This window comes from Ciconia boyciana, chromosome 23 (assembly GCF_034638445.1).
Source record: "Ciconia boyciana chromosome 23, ASM3463844v1, whole genome shotgun sequence".
Classification (NCBI taxonomy): domain Eukaryota; kingdom Metazoa; phylum Chordata; class Aves; order Ciconiiformes; family Ciconiidae; genus Ciconia; species Ciconia boyciana.
Window position 1 is genome coordinate 7,755,877 of NC_132956.1, and position 16,127 is coordinate 7,772,003.

Sequence of the window (16,127 nt, forward strand, 5' to 3'; positions counted from 1 at the left end):
GTGGGACACCCACCTCTCCCCTCCACACTCCCCTTCCAGGACACCAATGTGGGAAAGACTCCCACTGTGCTACACACTCTCTCTGGCATGCATTGGCCCAGGAGGAGGAATGTGTTTGAGCATTTTGGAAGATGTAAGTCCTATTTCCAGCTCTTCCCCTGCCACTAGGGTGTATGCACAAGTTTCTTCCATCCTCAGTGCCTATTTAAGACACAGACCCAGTTCCCTTCCATGTGCTTGTAGAACAACCCAGTCCTTGTGCCAGAGAAGCAGAAAAGAAGAATTCCCCAATTTTGGCTCTGCTCCTTCTCCTCGAAGGACAGAGAGCCCCTTTGCAGGGAAGGAAGAAGGGCTCAAAATCCATGGCCAGCACAGCACCACCAGAGGTGTGAGCATGCCCTGAGTGCCTGCAAACAGGCACCCTGGGCTTTGAACAAGATGGCATCTCCGGCAGTGCGGGGGCATGGTTTTGGTGTCCCCACAGCACTACGTGTCCAGCAACACAACCAGCCTTTCCTAAGGGCAGGGCCTGGCCCTGCAGTCCTTAGGCGACCAAGCCACCTCAAAGAGGAACAAAGCCTGGCCAGGGCTGGGATGATCCTGCCAAGGCCAGGAACATGCAGATAGGTTCAGCCACTGAAATGAGAAAAGTTGGGGTGGAAGAACTGGATTGGCTGGAAACATCCTCAAATTCCATCGCCTTTGCTTGAGCCCAAATGTTTTGCTGAAGCCAAAGTGAAATGTTTCATCTCCCATCCTCTTCCCTTCCATAAAATACAGGTGAACAAGGCAATATCTAATGGCCTAAAATAGTTCCTGGATGGGTGGCAGAAACATGACATTTTGGTATTTCCAAGCTATAATGCCCCAGTGAAAAGATGACCAATCAAAGAGCAATAGCCCAAAACCCACCCATAAATTAAGCCAGAGGCATAGAGAAATACTGAAGAGTCCCTCTGAACAGTATCACTCACAAAAGCCTTCACCTGTGACAAAAGTGCCAGAGAGGGATGGGAAAGGGGGGCTGAGAGGACAATGGTGTCGGCAAGGATTTGGGGGATACTGGCCAGCCCCTACCGCCAGGACAGGGAGCAGCTGCAGGATCAGGCAAGCGGTGACACACACAAAGAGCCATCCGAAGCAGCTCGCCATGATCTTGCTACCCACCCCCAAACCTCTCCCCTGGTGCAGCCTGTTGTCCCCAGCTCCATCCTCAGCTCCCACTCCCCCAGCCTGGACCTCCTCCTCTGCCTGGCCCCATCCCCACCCCGGGATGGGCACTGTGCCCCCTCCTTACATGCCAAATTCTCTCCCCTCCCAGCGGGCTGTCCCCTGTTTCTCCCCAGCACAGCTCCTGCCAGCACAAAACATGTTCACTCCCACAAGTCCCTGGCCACCCAGGCTGTCCCTGCCTGCCCCTGCACCACCCTACTGAATGCCCCATGGCCTGACCCGCTTCTCAGCCCCAGCTTCCCCCACAAGCCTATTCATGGGGGAAGCCCATTCAGTTTGCATAGCCATTGCCTTTGCCAATTCATCCTACCAGAGCTCCCCGAGCGCCTCATTGCCTTTTACAGACCCGATGAGACAGCCAGCACAGGCTTGAAGTGGGCTGACAGCTCTCCTGCCTGCAGCCCATGGGGTCCTGCTCCCCAGCACCCCTCCCCAGCACCCCTGCTCACTGGCACACACACAGGTGCTCCCAAGCCCACGCAGACAGAAGGATACTTCCACTCCACAATGCTGATGCATGCCTTCCGCAGCGGGTTTTGCAGGGTTAAGCAGAACAGAGCCCTGGCTGGCCGGGGGGCTGGTGGTGGCACCGGCTTCTTGGACTTCTCCTTCTGTTGCCTCTTCTTCACGTCATCCTGGGGAGAAGCAGGCTCCATGGTGTTTCTCCCCTAGTCGTTTCTTCCCCTCCTGCCCCACGGCCAAGCCTCCCTTCCCCAGGTCCCAGCCAGCTGGCTCTCCTCTGGACAGACTCCTTGCAGAGTCTGTCTCCTCGGTGCACCAGGGGAGGCAGTGGGGGAGTGGGGGCTGGAGCCTGCACTCGCATGTACAAACACACAAAGCATGAGTTTAAATTTAGATCCCGGCCTGGCTCCCGGGTCCTGTCACAGCTCCTGAGGCAGCAAAAGGGCCCCTGCAGCTGTTGCTTCTTTACCCGACGCATCAGGAGGCAGGCGGGTGCTTCGCATGCCACTGACCCGGGCTGGGGGTGGGAACAGGCTGCCCAGAGCTGGGCACACCGCCTCTGAAAGAAAAGCGCCTTTGTCCCAGGTCAGCTCTTTCCCCAGCTCCCCCAGCCTTCCTTGCCCGAACTGGCAAGCTGGGCTGCCTGGGGCAATGCATGCAGCCCCATTTGCTGGATCGCATTATTCAGGGTGAGATGGAGAACCCGACTCTGGCCGGTTCCCAAAGAAGATTACCCCACAAACTGATCAGTCCCCTCTCTCTGCAGGATTTCACCTTCATTTTGTGCAAACTGCTCAGTAAAGCCCTGGACCCTGTGATCCGGGGGCTGTAGGGGCCTCTGGGGCTGGGCCCATCTCACAACAGGGACTTTGACCCCAACCTCAGAGCTCCAGGGAATCATGGCAAGTCCAAAAAGTGCTCTGGCTTGCTTTTCTGGATGGGCAGAGGAAACCCTTGGCTGGCACTGGTCACCCAAACAACCCCTTGCTCAGCCTCACCTCCCCAGTCCTGCTTGCAGGGTATGGAGGATGCCTGGGGATGCAGGAACCCAACAAGCCTAGGCTGGATTGTGTCCTACTAGTCCAGCTGGGCTTGGGAAAGCCCAGCTGGATGAATGGTGTGAACAGTTTGGTAACTCCTGAGCTGGAAGGCAGGCAGAGGGGGAGGTTATCAGCACCTCTTCACAGCAAGGAAAACAGAGGCACCAGGAAGGGTTGATCTTGGGGTTCTCCTGGGGTTTCCTGGACTGAGTCAGCAAAATAATTGTAGCGATCTTATTACTTACAGTTATGTCCCACGGCAAATGGTACCCCTGTCCTACAGGGATGTTACAGTCTAATGTGACTGACCAGCTGCGCCCCAGTCAACTCCACGCATCCCAGGGAGCTGCTCTACTCACTGCACCACACTGCCTTGCTCAAAGCTTCCACTCCTTTGCTTTGCAGGCTCATTCCACTGTGGAGGGAAATACCTCTGCAGCTGTGTACCAGGCTGTGTCAAGGGCCAGGAGGGCCACAGTGCTGAGGGAACTGACCACTCCCTGCCCAAGACAGGGAGATAGCATGTGAGAGCAACTCCTGCAGCTGCTCCAGCCACTTTTGATGCACTTTGGAGGAGGGGGCCCTCAATTGTAATTGTAAAAAATTAGTAACCTGCCCCCTCCTACACCGCTCTGGCGCATTTTGTGCAAATCAGAGTCAAATCATTCCTGCTGAGGGCTCCAGCCCTGTCTCCATGTGAGGCAGGCCCAAGCGCGTTCCCATTTCTCATTTAGTCCTCGTTCCCCCTAAACTGTGGTGAAAGCCAGGAGCCGTATTTCTGCTGCTGCCTCTGTGCAGGAGAACCTGTCCCAGGGACAGCAAGGATGTGGGGTCCATCTAGTGGTGAGCCTGAGAAGAAACATCTGGCCTTTGACTCACCCTGGAGAAGTCTCAGAGGAAGAGGACAGGGCGTGCGAGCTAGGGCTGCGCAGCCTGGTGCAGGCAGGGGCCTGTGGAGAGGACACTCAAGGCCCCTCTGATCTCCTCTATGCCCCTGCTGGCAACCGCTCACCACCTTGCTGTGCTCTGTATTTTGCACAGGGCTGTGCTGGCAACCACCAACCTGACATGGCTTTAACAAAACATGCTGCAGCGCTCTGCTCGATGGAGATGTTCCTACCTGCCCAGCAGGGAAAGAATCCTTCCTTGTGAAACCTCTTCACATCCATCCTCGTCTTCCTCACACACTATGTGGGCCTTTATCATCTCCTGCTCTATCATCACACAAAGACATGGGCTTAGGAAGGGCCCCAAATGCACTGAGCCCCTGCTGGAGGCCTGCCACACCAGGTGGGCTTCTCCTGCTGCTGTGAAGAGCAGGGATGGAAACGCTGCCTGTGCTGCCTGTTCTCCAGCAGTGATCATGCCAACGAACACCTCACACCTCCTGGCACGCACAGACGTGTGTTCCATGCACCTCCTGAAAGTTTCCCCTTTCCCTAGCCCAGGCACCTCCCTGCTTCGCCACCCAGCTCCCGGAGGACCTTGCCCTGCCTGTCCCTCGGGACTGCCTGAACCGGACACACAGACGGCAGCAGGCAGCCTGTCCCGCTCCGGGCCCACCATAGTCTCTCCCTCCCACACGGGCCAGCCAAAGGCCGCGACTACCGCCAGGAACCTTCAGCTGGAGTCCTGGCAGCGGCTCCTCCCGTGCTGTCGGTGCCCGGGACAGGGAGAACCAGCCTGGGGCCGCCGGCCGGGGCTGCGGGGGTAGGCAGGAGCCGGAGCAAACACTCGCCCCGAGGCGGCCGGACCGCAGCTGCCCCTGGCCTGGGCTCTCCCCTCAGCGGACCCGCCGAGCTGAGCCGAGCCGAGCCGAGCCCAGCCCAGCCCAGCCCAGCCCAGCCCAACCGAGCGGCGCTGCCCGCAGCCGGGCAGCAGCGGGAAGGGGAGGCCGTCCCGAGCTCGGCCGGCCCCGCTCCCGCCCCTCGGCCGGCCCCGCTCCCGCCCCGCTCCCGGCCTCGCTCTCGGCATCGCTCTCGGCATGGCGGCCGTGGCGGGAGCTGCTACGGCGCCGGGTGGACGCATCCCTGGGGAGCCCCCGGCCCGCCCCGGGAGCGGGAGCAGCGCTCCGGGCCACCATTGAGATGGGCTGTCAGCGCTCCCCCGACGCCACGGGCGCAGGTGGCTGCTGGAGGGACCACGGGAATTCGCAAGCTGGCGTGGGGGCAGCCGAGACCCGCACGGGCACACGCGCGCGTGTGTGTGTGAGTGTGTGTGAGTGAGGGTCTCTGCCAGCATAGAGTGGGATGCGGCCTCGGGGGCTGGTGTGTCCAGGTGCCAGCAACGGGGGAGACTGGGTGGGATCCGGGGGCAGCTACCGGCCAGAGGGTCTGACCCAGCTGCTTGGAGGGAGCTGCATTGCACACCTCTGTGTGTGTGTGTACATATATATATACATACGTGTGTGTAAATATATTTTCCCACTCAAGGACTAAGGGACATATATTCTGATCAGTCAGAGAGGGAACAGGAGGGGGCCACTGGCACTGTTTGTGTTTTTCTGAGTGCTGAGTGTGTATGTCTTAATCTGTGTGGCCAGTCATATATATATGTGTATTTATGTGTGTATATATACACATATACATGTGTATACGTGTATATAGATGTGTTGGTGTCTCTGTGTGTGGGAGTGTGTGTGCCTACTGGGAACCCATGCTGAGCCTCGCTCCTGGTTGGACCTGGCATTATGGAGCTGCGGCAGGATTCAGCAATCCCTAGCAGGGACATGTTTCATTTGCAGAGAGTTTACTTCCACAACCCCCATCTTTTCTTGTTGAGTATGTCCCTTAGAGATGCACACATGGTCTTGATTTTTAGGCAGGCAGAAAGCATCCCTTTACCAGGGTTGAACCCACAAGCCAAAACCCCAGATAAGAAGGTTTGTTCAAATCCCCAAATAGATGGAAAGTACCTGCATTGAAGACAATGATGAGGCTTTGACTCAAGTTTTTTTGAGTTTTCTCAAAAACCTCATGGATGCCAGCAGTAAAATAGCTCTGCCTTGAGTTACTTAATGAGAGAATGAAGTCTCCTGGGTCATGGGAGGGGAAAGAGCCACCGTCTGCCCCATAGCTGGGAAGAGGGTCTTCTGGCAAGGCTACTTAGAGCATTTTTTTTAATTATTCAGCCATCTAAATAAACATGCCTTTCATAGTTGGTTTATACATTCACATAAGACAAGAGTTAAAGCATCCCTTTATTGTATAAACATAAAAGCAGTCACTGCTCACCAAGCAGCAGAACAAAGCATATAAGCATATGAAGAAGCAAACATGGTTTCAGTATTGTCACCTTCCATTTGTGCACTGTTTCTGGATTCAGCCTTTGGAAAAAGGACTCATGACCTAAATGGCAAAACATTTCCCTTTCCTAACTGGCTTACCAGCCCATTATTTCCTCACAGAGATGCTGCCTGCATCTTTCCTAGACTGTGTTTGATCTGATACCTCAAAGGATGATAAGAAGAGCCATATTCAGCCAGGCCAGATGTCCATACCCTATCTCTCACACCAGCCAGGAGCATATGCTTGGATAAATGTAAGGAGCAAGGTCATGTTTCAGCAGTCGTCTCTCTCTGTTAGCCAGCTGTACTATCCACCTCAGTCAGCGACTGTGTCCTAGTTATAAGGCAACTGCAGTTATGCAGGTCTTATAACTAATACAGCATTCATTAGTTTTTGTATTTTCTATGCTCAGATAAGAAAGAACAAAAGAATGAAAGAAGGTAAGGGAGGGAGGGAAGGAGGATGGGAGGAAGGGAGGCATGAAGGGGAAGAGAGAAAGAGACAAAAAGAGAAACCATAAACGTTGGTAAGCCCTGTTAGTTAAAATCTAGAGACAGAATTATGCAAGTAAATGGCTGAAACTCCACCTGTAATGCACTTCTGCTAAGCTTTGTTTCTACTAAGCCATCAGCCTTTAAGTTCTCTACTTGCATTGCAGTAGCACAAAGTCCTCATAGTGTTAGCAATAGCCAGCACCCTTTCTGCCTTAATAATATGCTGCTTTTAATTCCCCATACCCATCCATTTTCCCTAGCCTCTGCTCCATACACCCTCAGTCTTCACCATTGGTGATCCTGAGAAAATAGCTGCTGCTTATGGAGTGATTTAGCAACCCTTGACATAGGAACTCAGGTTTTTGCCCTTGCAATTGTCTCTCCAGACATACCTGGAAAAGAAACACATGATTTAATTTGAGAAGTTAGATAATGATTGAATTGGTTATAAAAAAAAAACCTTGGTTAGTCTTTGAGAGTCTTGGGTGAAGAAAGCTGGGCATGAAAGATATGAATCAATGAAAACTCTGATGAGCTCAATCTAGGGAGCTGGGGGAAGGGGAAGGAAACAAAAGGGAGAGTTCTGGGAGGGGAGGGAAACTTAGGGAGTTAGAGCAGATGCTGGGAGCCAGGACTCCTCAGTTCTCCCTTCAGCTCTAGGAGAAGGACTGTGCTAAACTTTACCAAATACAGCTTCTCACCCATTTCTCCCCCTCCCCAGTCAATAGCAGGATTTTCTTTTGTCTCCTCTGCCCACTCTTCCCCAGTGCCCACTGCAAATATCCTTACGAGGGACTGAAGAAAGCAATCTTCTTGGCACACCGAATATCATCCTCAGTATTATCATCTTGAAATTCTGTAGAGAAGGGAGAAAAAGTCAGTATGGAGGAAAGAAGGGTAGAGGGAGAGCAGGGATAGATGGGCAGAGGGAAAGGTGTTCATCAGGAAGGGTGGGTGGGATACTGAGGAAATGGATGAATAGAAGGACACATGGAGAGAAACGCCCAGAGCAGCTGCTAAGCAGATGTCATGGACAGATCAGGGTACTTTCATAGAGTGGACGAAGAAAGGCTCTTTGTTCTGTCCCACCACTTACTTGAGCGACTGATATGGCAGACATTCTTGGATCCATGGGTCTTGCCATCCTCACACGAGTGAGATCAGCTGGCTGTTGATCTGAAAGATCCCATAGTCCCTGCTCACACCATTGCCATGAAACACTTTAGTGTTGTAAACTGCAGTCATGTTTCACCAGGCAGATTCCTGCAGCAGGAAGAGAGAGCCCAGAGGAGGAATATCAAGGTATGCTCAGGGTAAATAAGAGGAAAGAGATGAACAGATCAAGGATGAATGAAGAGCTGGAGAAGTAATTAAACTGGTGATATCGTAAGTCTGAGAAATGGATGGACAAATGCTTGGAAGGATAAAGCTCTGGATGGGTATTTGTTGTGTAAGCAATAGAAGGGGGCAAGGAAGGGGATGAGGAAGAGATGATGAAGTCAAAGGAATGGAGGGATAGAATAGTACTGCTGGAAGATTACAAAGAAGCTGAGAGGGACAAGGGTGGTATAGGCAGAGAGGTGCAATGGGAACTCATTATACTCACAGTCAGCTACAGTTTTCCCCATGAAGCCCTCAAAGCCATGCTGACGTAGGATCTTCACCAAGTCACATTGGGGGATGACTTTTCCCTGGGTGCCGGGCAGAGCCAGGCCAAGGTAGACAAGAAGAAAGCCAAAGAAGAGCATTGACTCTCTCATAATGCAATCCACAGCAAGGAAGTGCCAAAGCGACTTGAGCTGTCTGTCTGTCAGGACTGCCTTCAATGCCAGCCTGCTCCCAGGGGGAGGACCAACTGGCTAGCCAAGCATGACTGGGAAGTGTGGGAGGCCTTTACAGTAACAAGCCAATAAGGAAGTGGGCCAAAAGCCAAAGACAATTCCTGGAGGATGCCAGTACCTATTTCACCAGCCCTGCAAGGCTGGGGCATGTGCATGCCACAGACAATCCAGCAATTCCCAGTTCAATATTCCAAAGGCCAGAAGTCAGGGACAGAGTTGTTCCAAGAAAGAAATTTAGTGATAGCATTGAGATCATGGTTGTGGTTGCCATAGGAGTTGAGCTGGGATTTACCTACGAGTAAAGGCTGGGAAAACACCAAGAGTCACATTTACAGTAACATAAAAGACTGAGTTTACAATTAAATTATAGTTACCTATGGGTTAGCCTTAGGTTTATTCTATTGATGCAATTTAGAATTGTCCTATGATTTGAGGGTAGGGTTGCTATAGGGTTGCATTTTTGGGTAATCGCAAGAACTGAGGTCACCTCAGGTTGCTCTAAATGAGGGTTTGGCTACACATGCATTAATTTTAGGATACCGTAGTTACCAAATCTTGAGGCAATCACCAGCTTGGTGGTTGGGGTTATGGACACTTCATGGATCAAAGGCTGTAGTTACCTTCTGTGGGTGTTGTGGTTTAACCCCAGTAGGCTGCTAAGTCGCTCGATCTCTCCCCCCTGGTGGGATGAGGGAGAGAATTGGAAGGGTAAAAGTGAGAAAACTTGTGGGTTGAGGTAAAGACAGTTTAATAGGTAAAGCAAAATCTGTGCTCACAAGCAAAGCAAAATAAAGAATTCATTCACTACTTCCCATCAGCAGGAAGACATTTAGCTACCTCCAGGAAAGCAGGGCTTCATCATATGTAATGATTACTTGGGAAGGCAGATGCCATAACTCCAAATGTCCCCCCTTCCTTCTTTTTCCCCCAGCTTTTATTGCTGAGCATGACGTCATATGGTATGGAATGTCCCTTTGGTCAGGAAGGGACGGACCTAAAGAAGTCCAAAGCTGTCCCAGCTGTGTCCCCTTCCAACTTCTTGTGCACCCCCAGCCTACTTGCTGGTGGGGCAGTGTGAGAAGCAGAAAAGGCCTTGACTCTGTGTAAGCACTGCTCAGCAATAAAAAAACCATCCCTGTATTATCAACATTATTTTCAGCACAAATCCAAAACACAGCTCCATACTATCAAGAAATTTAACTCTATCCCAGCCAAAACCAGCACAGTGGCTTACTGTTACCCTGGGGCTGGGAGTGATGTTTTCCTAGAGGCTAAGCTAGGATGGAGGCTTCTCAAGGGCCACACTTCAAGGTATACTCAGTGGCATTGAGACTGGTAAAAAAGAGTTTATGTTTGCATAGTGAGCTTAGGGAAGGGCACATGAGTAGTTTAGAAGGCAGGACTGGGAGCCATTCTGGCCCATGTTTGTTCCCACTGTGCGAAGTAGCAGTTTACAGCCTGGGGTTCTGGCTCTCAGATACCTACTCAATTAGTCATATACAGCTCTTTAAGACATTAGCACTTTGGTTCACACACCATTTGCATCTCCAGTGGCAGACGTGGACATAGCAAAATGTCAAAGTGCCAGAACACCTCTATTTGCAGATGCCTCAAAAGAAACTGTAATTTTTACTGAAATGTCATACTGCCACTGGTGTCTATTACTAAATGATACATGAGACAATTTCCAAAGTGGCTAGTGACTGTGGATGCCTCATTCTGGAGGTGTCTTCTTTCCTACTTTTTTATGCAGCACTACTTACCGAAAAGGGCTAAATGTGTCGATCTGAAAATCAATCCCCTTTCAGTTTCTTCATGAAGGAACCAATACCTCTGGCCAAGCTTAACATAGAGACATGCATCTGTCAAAAGCAGCTGTCACAGGGTGCAGAACACATTCTCATCATGATAAAGCAGCTTCCTCCTGTGCATAATTGCATTGCCTATTTGCTTCCTTTTTGGAGAGAATCCTAGTCCTACACATGTTCCTGGTAAATGTGGAGGGGAAGAGGACAAATCTTCTAGCTGACTGGGGATGGCCTTCCAGGTCAGTGCCTGACTTGTACTGGGCCGTGGCTCATCTGAACCTAAAGATGTCTAAAGATAGCACAGAGAGGAGGAAACTACCAAAAGATGAGACTGTGCATCCCAGAGCACCTCCCTTGCAGACAGGAAGGTGCCAAGACAGTGTCAGATAAGAATTTATTTAGGTACTGGGAATTCAATTGTGCTGGGGAATGAGTGTACAAGAATTAACATGATTATTAGGATAATTGCGACAGAACATCTCCTTCATATGAGCAGGTGCGAAATGCTGATTGTGTTTATGTCCCCAGCAGAGGCTTAGAAGCAAGGATAATGCATTAGAGAGTTTGGCAGGTTACAATTCTGTTTATTTCTGCATGTGAGAAGGTGATGAGAAAGTACAGTTCCAACTGTCTTCACATCCTGAGCTTTTGATCACCAAGGCAGGGATCCAAAGATTCCATTACAGTAACTTCTGTGGGACCCCGTGCCATTTGCACTGAAAAGCAAACTTTCCATTGGGCTGGAGATATGGAGAGAGCCAGGGTAGAATTCAGTTAGCAAAATGCATGTGTCAAGTGTCTTTTGAGATGTCCCAGGTATCTGAAAGTAGCCTCCACTCACTGATTCAGACATACGTAGGTTTCCTGTAAGTACTGTTTCATATCTGACAGATCCACACAGATGTTTCAGATATCCTGAGCTGTCTCAAATGGCACTAGATGTCAATATGTAGGCAATGAACCTTCCCTAGATGTCCTGCTTCCAACGCCCTGTCAGTCTAATCTCTAAGATCCCATTTCTGCTCCAGGCCTGGGAAATCCAATGTTTAGTTCTCCCTGCTTGTGGTGGGTTAGCCTTGGCTAATGGCCAAACTCTCACCCAGCTGCTCACTCACTGACCTTCTCAGTGGAATGGGGGAGACAATAGGAAGAGTGGGAACAAGAAAGCTTGTGGGTTGAGATACAGACAGGGAGGTCGCTTACCAGTCATAGTTGCAGGCAGAACAGACAACTAGGGGAAAATTAGCTTTATTTATTTATTTCTTCTGCCCTTTCCCAGACTCAACTTAATTCCTTCACTGCCAATACCTCTACTCCCCCTGAGCAACACAGGAGGGATGGAGGGATTACACTTGGTACATAGCAGTTCCTCTCTGCCGCTCCTTCCTCCTCACACCTTTCCTCTGCTCTGGCATGGGTTGTACTTGGGCTGCAAGAGTATCTGCTCCACCATGAGGCACCTCCTCCTCCTCTTTCTTCTCTGACCTTGGTGTTTCCTCTGTTTTTTCTCAGTCTTCTTTTTCTCTCTCCTCCTCTCCCTGTGTGGCATTTTCTGCCTTTTCTCAAATATGTTATTGCAGAGGTGCCACCAGCTTTGCTGACAGGCTCAGCTTTGTCCAGCCCATTACCTTGGGTCCATTTTGGAGCTGGCTAGAACCAGCTGTACCCAACACAGGGGCAGCCCCTGCCAACTGCCTGCAGCCCCTCCTGCCAACACCTTGCCATGTAAATCCAATACACTGCTTAATCCAGCAAACTCAAGTGCTCTCACGAGGGGTGATAATACCCACTTGCTTCTGTAATATATTCCATTCCCCTCATGCTATGAGGAACAGAAACCTCCTGTCACATTTAATTATTTCTGAAAATAATATTAGCAGAATCATTGCCATTGGAAAGGACCCCTGAAGATCTTCTCATCTAATCTGTTCTAAGTATTGCTACCTTCAAAATGAGACCAGGTAGCTCAGCAACTTGTCTGGTGAAGGCTTGAAAATCTCCGAGGATGAAGATTGCATGTCCTTCCTGAGCCTGTTTCAGGGCTGCAATATTCTTGAAGAGAAGGATTTTTTCATTATGTTTTGTTGTGGTTTCTCCATTTGCAGCTTGTGCCTGTTCTCTCTTGGCCTTTCACTGTGCCCCTCTGAGAAGAGTCTGACTCCATCTTCTCTGCCACCACACTTCAGGATTTCAAAATCTGCTATTGGATTCTCTCTTCAACATCTCTACGCTAAATAAGCTCAGTTCCTGCAGCCTCTTCACAAATGTTTGGGCTCCATTTCTCTGACCATTCTGGACACATGCTGTTGGACTCTCTAGAGTTTGTTGGCATCTTGCTTTCCCTGGGTAGCTCAGCATGGGTTATAGTATCCAGATGCAGCAACACAGGTGGCAGGTAGAGCGGAACCATCACTTGCCTCAATCAGCTGGCTACCCTCTTATTAGTGAAGCCCACACTGAGGTTCATTACTACAAGTGCACATGCTAATTAATGTTCAACTTCTTGTTCATCAGGATCTCCAGCTCCCTTTCTGCAGAGCTGCTCCTTGGGCGCTCAGTCCTCAGCCTGCCTTGCTGCATGAGGCTATTCTGTACCAGGGAAAAGGCAGGACTTTACATTCGCTTTTGCTGAATTTCATGAGGTTTCTGACAGTTTCTGCCAGGTAGCTGGCAGCTTGTAGGGGTCCCTCTAAATGGCCACCATGCCTCCAGTATTTTAACCATTCACCCCTCAATTTGTTTTTCTTTACAGACTAACTGAAGATGCCCTCTGTCCAGTCTCCATTCTGCTCATGAACATGCAAGTAGTATTAACTCCAGTATCAGCCCCTGAGGAAAATGACTCTAAAGTGACCATCGCTAAAACTTAGAATCACCAACCACTACACTGGAGTTCATCTTGTTTTCACCCACTTTGCAGTTCACCCATCCAGCCCTTATAACCTGAATTTCTCATCCAGGATATTGTGTTGGAAGCCTTATGAAGGGGGAAGGTACATAAGCATTGCTTTCCCTTCAGCCATAGAGGATTTAATCTTAGAGGACAATCAGGTTGCTCAGCCACAATTTGCCCTTGGTCAATCCATGCTGACTGTTTCCAGTCCCCTTCTTGTCCTTCATGTACCTGGCAGTGGCTTCCAGGAGGACTGAACTCATGATCCTCTACAGGCTCTTTAGGAAGGACAGGATGGAAAGGCAAGGAGGGTGAGTTGCTCTTGATGTGAGGGAGCAGCTGGAGTGCATGGAGCTCTGCCTGGGGATGGGTGATGAGCCAACTGAGAGCTTATGGGTTAGGATTAAAGAGAGGACAGGTATGGACAACATTGTAGTGGGTATCTGCTATAGGCCACCTGACCAGGAAGAACAAGTGGATGACAGATAGGAGCAGCCTCAAATTTGCAGGGCCTTGTCCTCACAGAGGACTTCACCACTCCTGTATCTGTTGGAGGGACAACACAGCAGGGCATAAGCAATTCAGGAGGTTCCTGGAGGGCATCAATAATAACTTCCTGGCACAAATGATTGAGATGCCAATGAGGAGAAGTGCTCTGCTGGACCTCATACTCACAAACAAGGAAGGGCTCTTTGGGGATGCAGCCTTGGCTGCAGTAACTATGAGATAAAGGAGGTCAGGATCCTCAGAGGGAGGAGCAGGGGAAATAGCAATATCACAAACCTGGACTTGGGAGAGGAGTCTTTGACCTCTTCAGGGATCTGCTTGGAAGACTCCCATGGGATAAGGCCCTGGAGGGAAGAGGAGCCCAAGAAATCTGGTTAATATTCAAGGATCATCTCCTCCAAGCTCAAGAGTGGTCCATCCCAACAAGTAGAAAGTCAGACAAAAATGCCAGGAGGCTGCATGAAAGAACAGAGAGCTCCTGGCAAAACTCAAACATAAAAAGGGAGTATACAGAAGGTGGGACCAGGGACAGGTAACCTGGGAGGAATGTAAAGACACAATAGAGTCAGCATGGATTCACAAAGGGGAAGTAATTCTTGACCAACTTGATAACCTTCTACAATGAAAAGACTGGCTTGGTAGATGATGGAAGAGCAGTGGATATTGTCTGCCTTGGCTTCAGGAAGGCTTTCAACATTGTCTCCTGAAAGATCCTCAAAGAGAAGCTGATGAATGATGGACCGGATGAGCAGACACTGAGGTGCATTGAAAACTGGCTGAATGGCTAATCCCAGGGGGTGGTGATCAGTGACACAAAGCCCAGTTGGAGGCCAGTAACTAGTGGTGTACCCGAGGGGTCAATACTGTGTCCAGTCCTGTTCAGCATCTCCATTAATAATCTGGACAATGGGGTATAGTGTACCCTGTGTTTACAGTCCCCCACTACATTATTGCCGCTAAATTGGAGAGAAATGGGTTTGATGGATGGACTGTTAGATGGATAAAGAACTGGATGGATGGCCACATCCAAAGAGTTACAGTCAATGGCTCAATGTCCAAGTGGAAACCAGTAATGCGCAGGGTCCCTCAAGGGTCCGTACAGGGACCAATACTGTTAAATATCTTAATCAATGACATGGATAGTGGGATCGAGTGCACCCTCAGCAAGTTTGTGGATGATAGCAAGCTGAGTGGTGCAGTACATACACTTGAGGGAAGGGATGCCATCCAGAGAGACCTGGACAGGCTGGAGGAGTGGGCCCGTGCAAAGCTCATGAAGTTCAACAAGGCCAAGTGCAAGGTCCTGGACCTGGGCTGGGGCAATCCCCAGTATCAGAACAGACTGTGGGATGGATGGATTGAGAGCAGCCCTGCAGAGGAGGACTTGGGGGTACTGGTGAGTTAAAAATTGGACATGAGCCAGCAGTGTGCGCTTGCAGCCCAGAAAACCAGAAAACCAGGGCTGCATCAAAAGAAGCGTGGCCAGCAGGTCGAGGGAGGTGATTCTCCCATTCTAGTCTGCTCTGGTGAGACCCCACCTGGAGCACTGCATCCAGCTCTAGAGTCCCCAATGCAAGAAAGACATGGGCCTGTTAGAGCGGGTCCAGAGGAGGCCACAGAAATTATCCGAGGGCTGGAACACCTCTACTGTGAAGAAAGGCTGAGAGAGCTGAGGTTGTTCAGCCTGGAGAAGAGAAGGCTCTGAGGACACCTTACTGCAGCTTTTCAATACATAAAGGGACCTTATAAGAAAGGCGAAGAGAGACTTTTTACCAAGGCCTGTAGTGACAGGCCAAGGGGCAAGGGTTTTAAACTGACAGAAGGTGGGTTTAGATTGGACATAAGGAAGGAATGTTGTATGATGAGGGTGGTGAGACACTGGAACAGGTTGTCCAGAGAAGTTGTGGATGCCCCATCCCTGGAAGTGTTCAAGGTCAGGTTGGATGGAGCTTGGAGCAACCTGATCTAGTGAAAGCTGTCCTTGCCCACAGTGGAGGGGGGGTTGGACTAGATGGTCTTTAAAGGTCCCTTCCAACCCAAACCATTCTATGATTCTACCCTCAGCACGTTTGCTGATGACACAAAACTGTGAGGAATGGCTGATATGCCAGAGGGTTGTGCTAGCATCCAGAGGGACCTCGACAGGCTGGGGAAATGGGCTGAGAGGAACCTCATGAAGTTCAACAAGGGAAAGTGCAAAGTCCTGCACCTGGACAGGAACAACCCCCTCTACCAGTATATGCTGGGGGCTGGAAAGTGTCTTTTGCAGAAAATGACCTGGCATACACCAAGTTGAACATGAGCCAGCAATGTGCCCTGGCTGCAAAGAAGGCTAATGGCATCCTGGGCTGCATAAGGAGGACTGTTGCCAGCAGGTTGAGGGAGGTGATCCTTCCCCTCTGCTCAGCACTGGTGAGGCCACACCTAGAGTGTTGTGCCCACTTCTGGGCTCTCCAGTACAAGAGAGATATGGATGTACTGGAGAGGAGCCAGTGAAGGGCCACAAAGATGATGGCAGGACTGGAGCATCTCTCCTGTGAGGAAAGGCTGAGAGAGCTGGGA

The 16,127-nt window shown here is 50.5% G+C and overlaps 2 protein-coding genes across 4 annotated transcripts in view; both read right to left on the minus strand.

The window, feature by feature from the left end:
* Window positions 1-1,889, minus strand: part of CACNA1S (calcium voltage-gated channel subunit alpha1 S) — a 48,978-nt gene extending 47,089 nt beyond the window's left edge. For all 3 annotated transcript variants that reach the window (XM_072844544.1, XM_072844543.1, XM_072844542.1), the window contains exon 1: window positions 1,729-1,889. In XM_072844544.1, the coding sequence (XP_072700645.1) occupies window positions 1,729-1,889 (161 nt within the window). The remainder of the gene's footprint in view (window positions 1-1,728) is intronic.
* A 4,958-nt stretch (window positions 1,890-6,847) lies between these two features.
* LOC140643346 (lysozyme C-like) lies at window positions 6,848-8,276 on the minus strand. The gene is given in 6 exon segments (XM_072844991.1): window positions 6,848-6,908; window positions 7,306-7,372; window positions 7,613-7,673; window positions 7,675-7,749; window positions 7,751-7,779; window positions 8,123-8,276. Coding segments are annotated over 6 exon segments (447 nt in total).
* Between the last annotated feature and the right edge of the window lie 7,851 nt (window positions 8,277-16,127).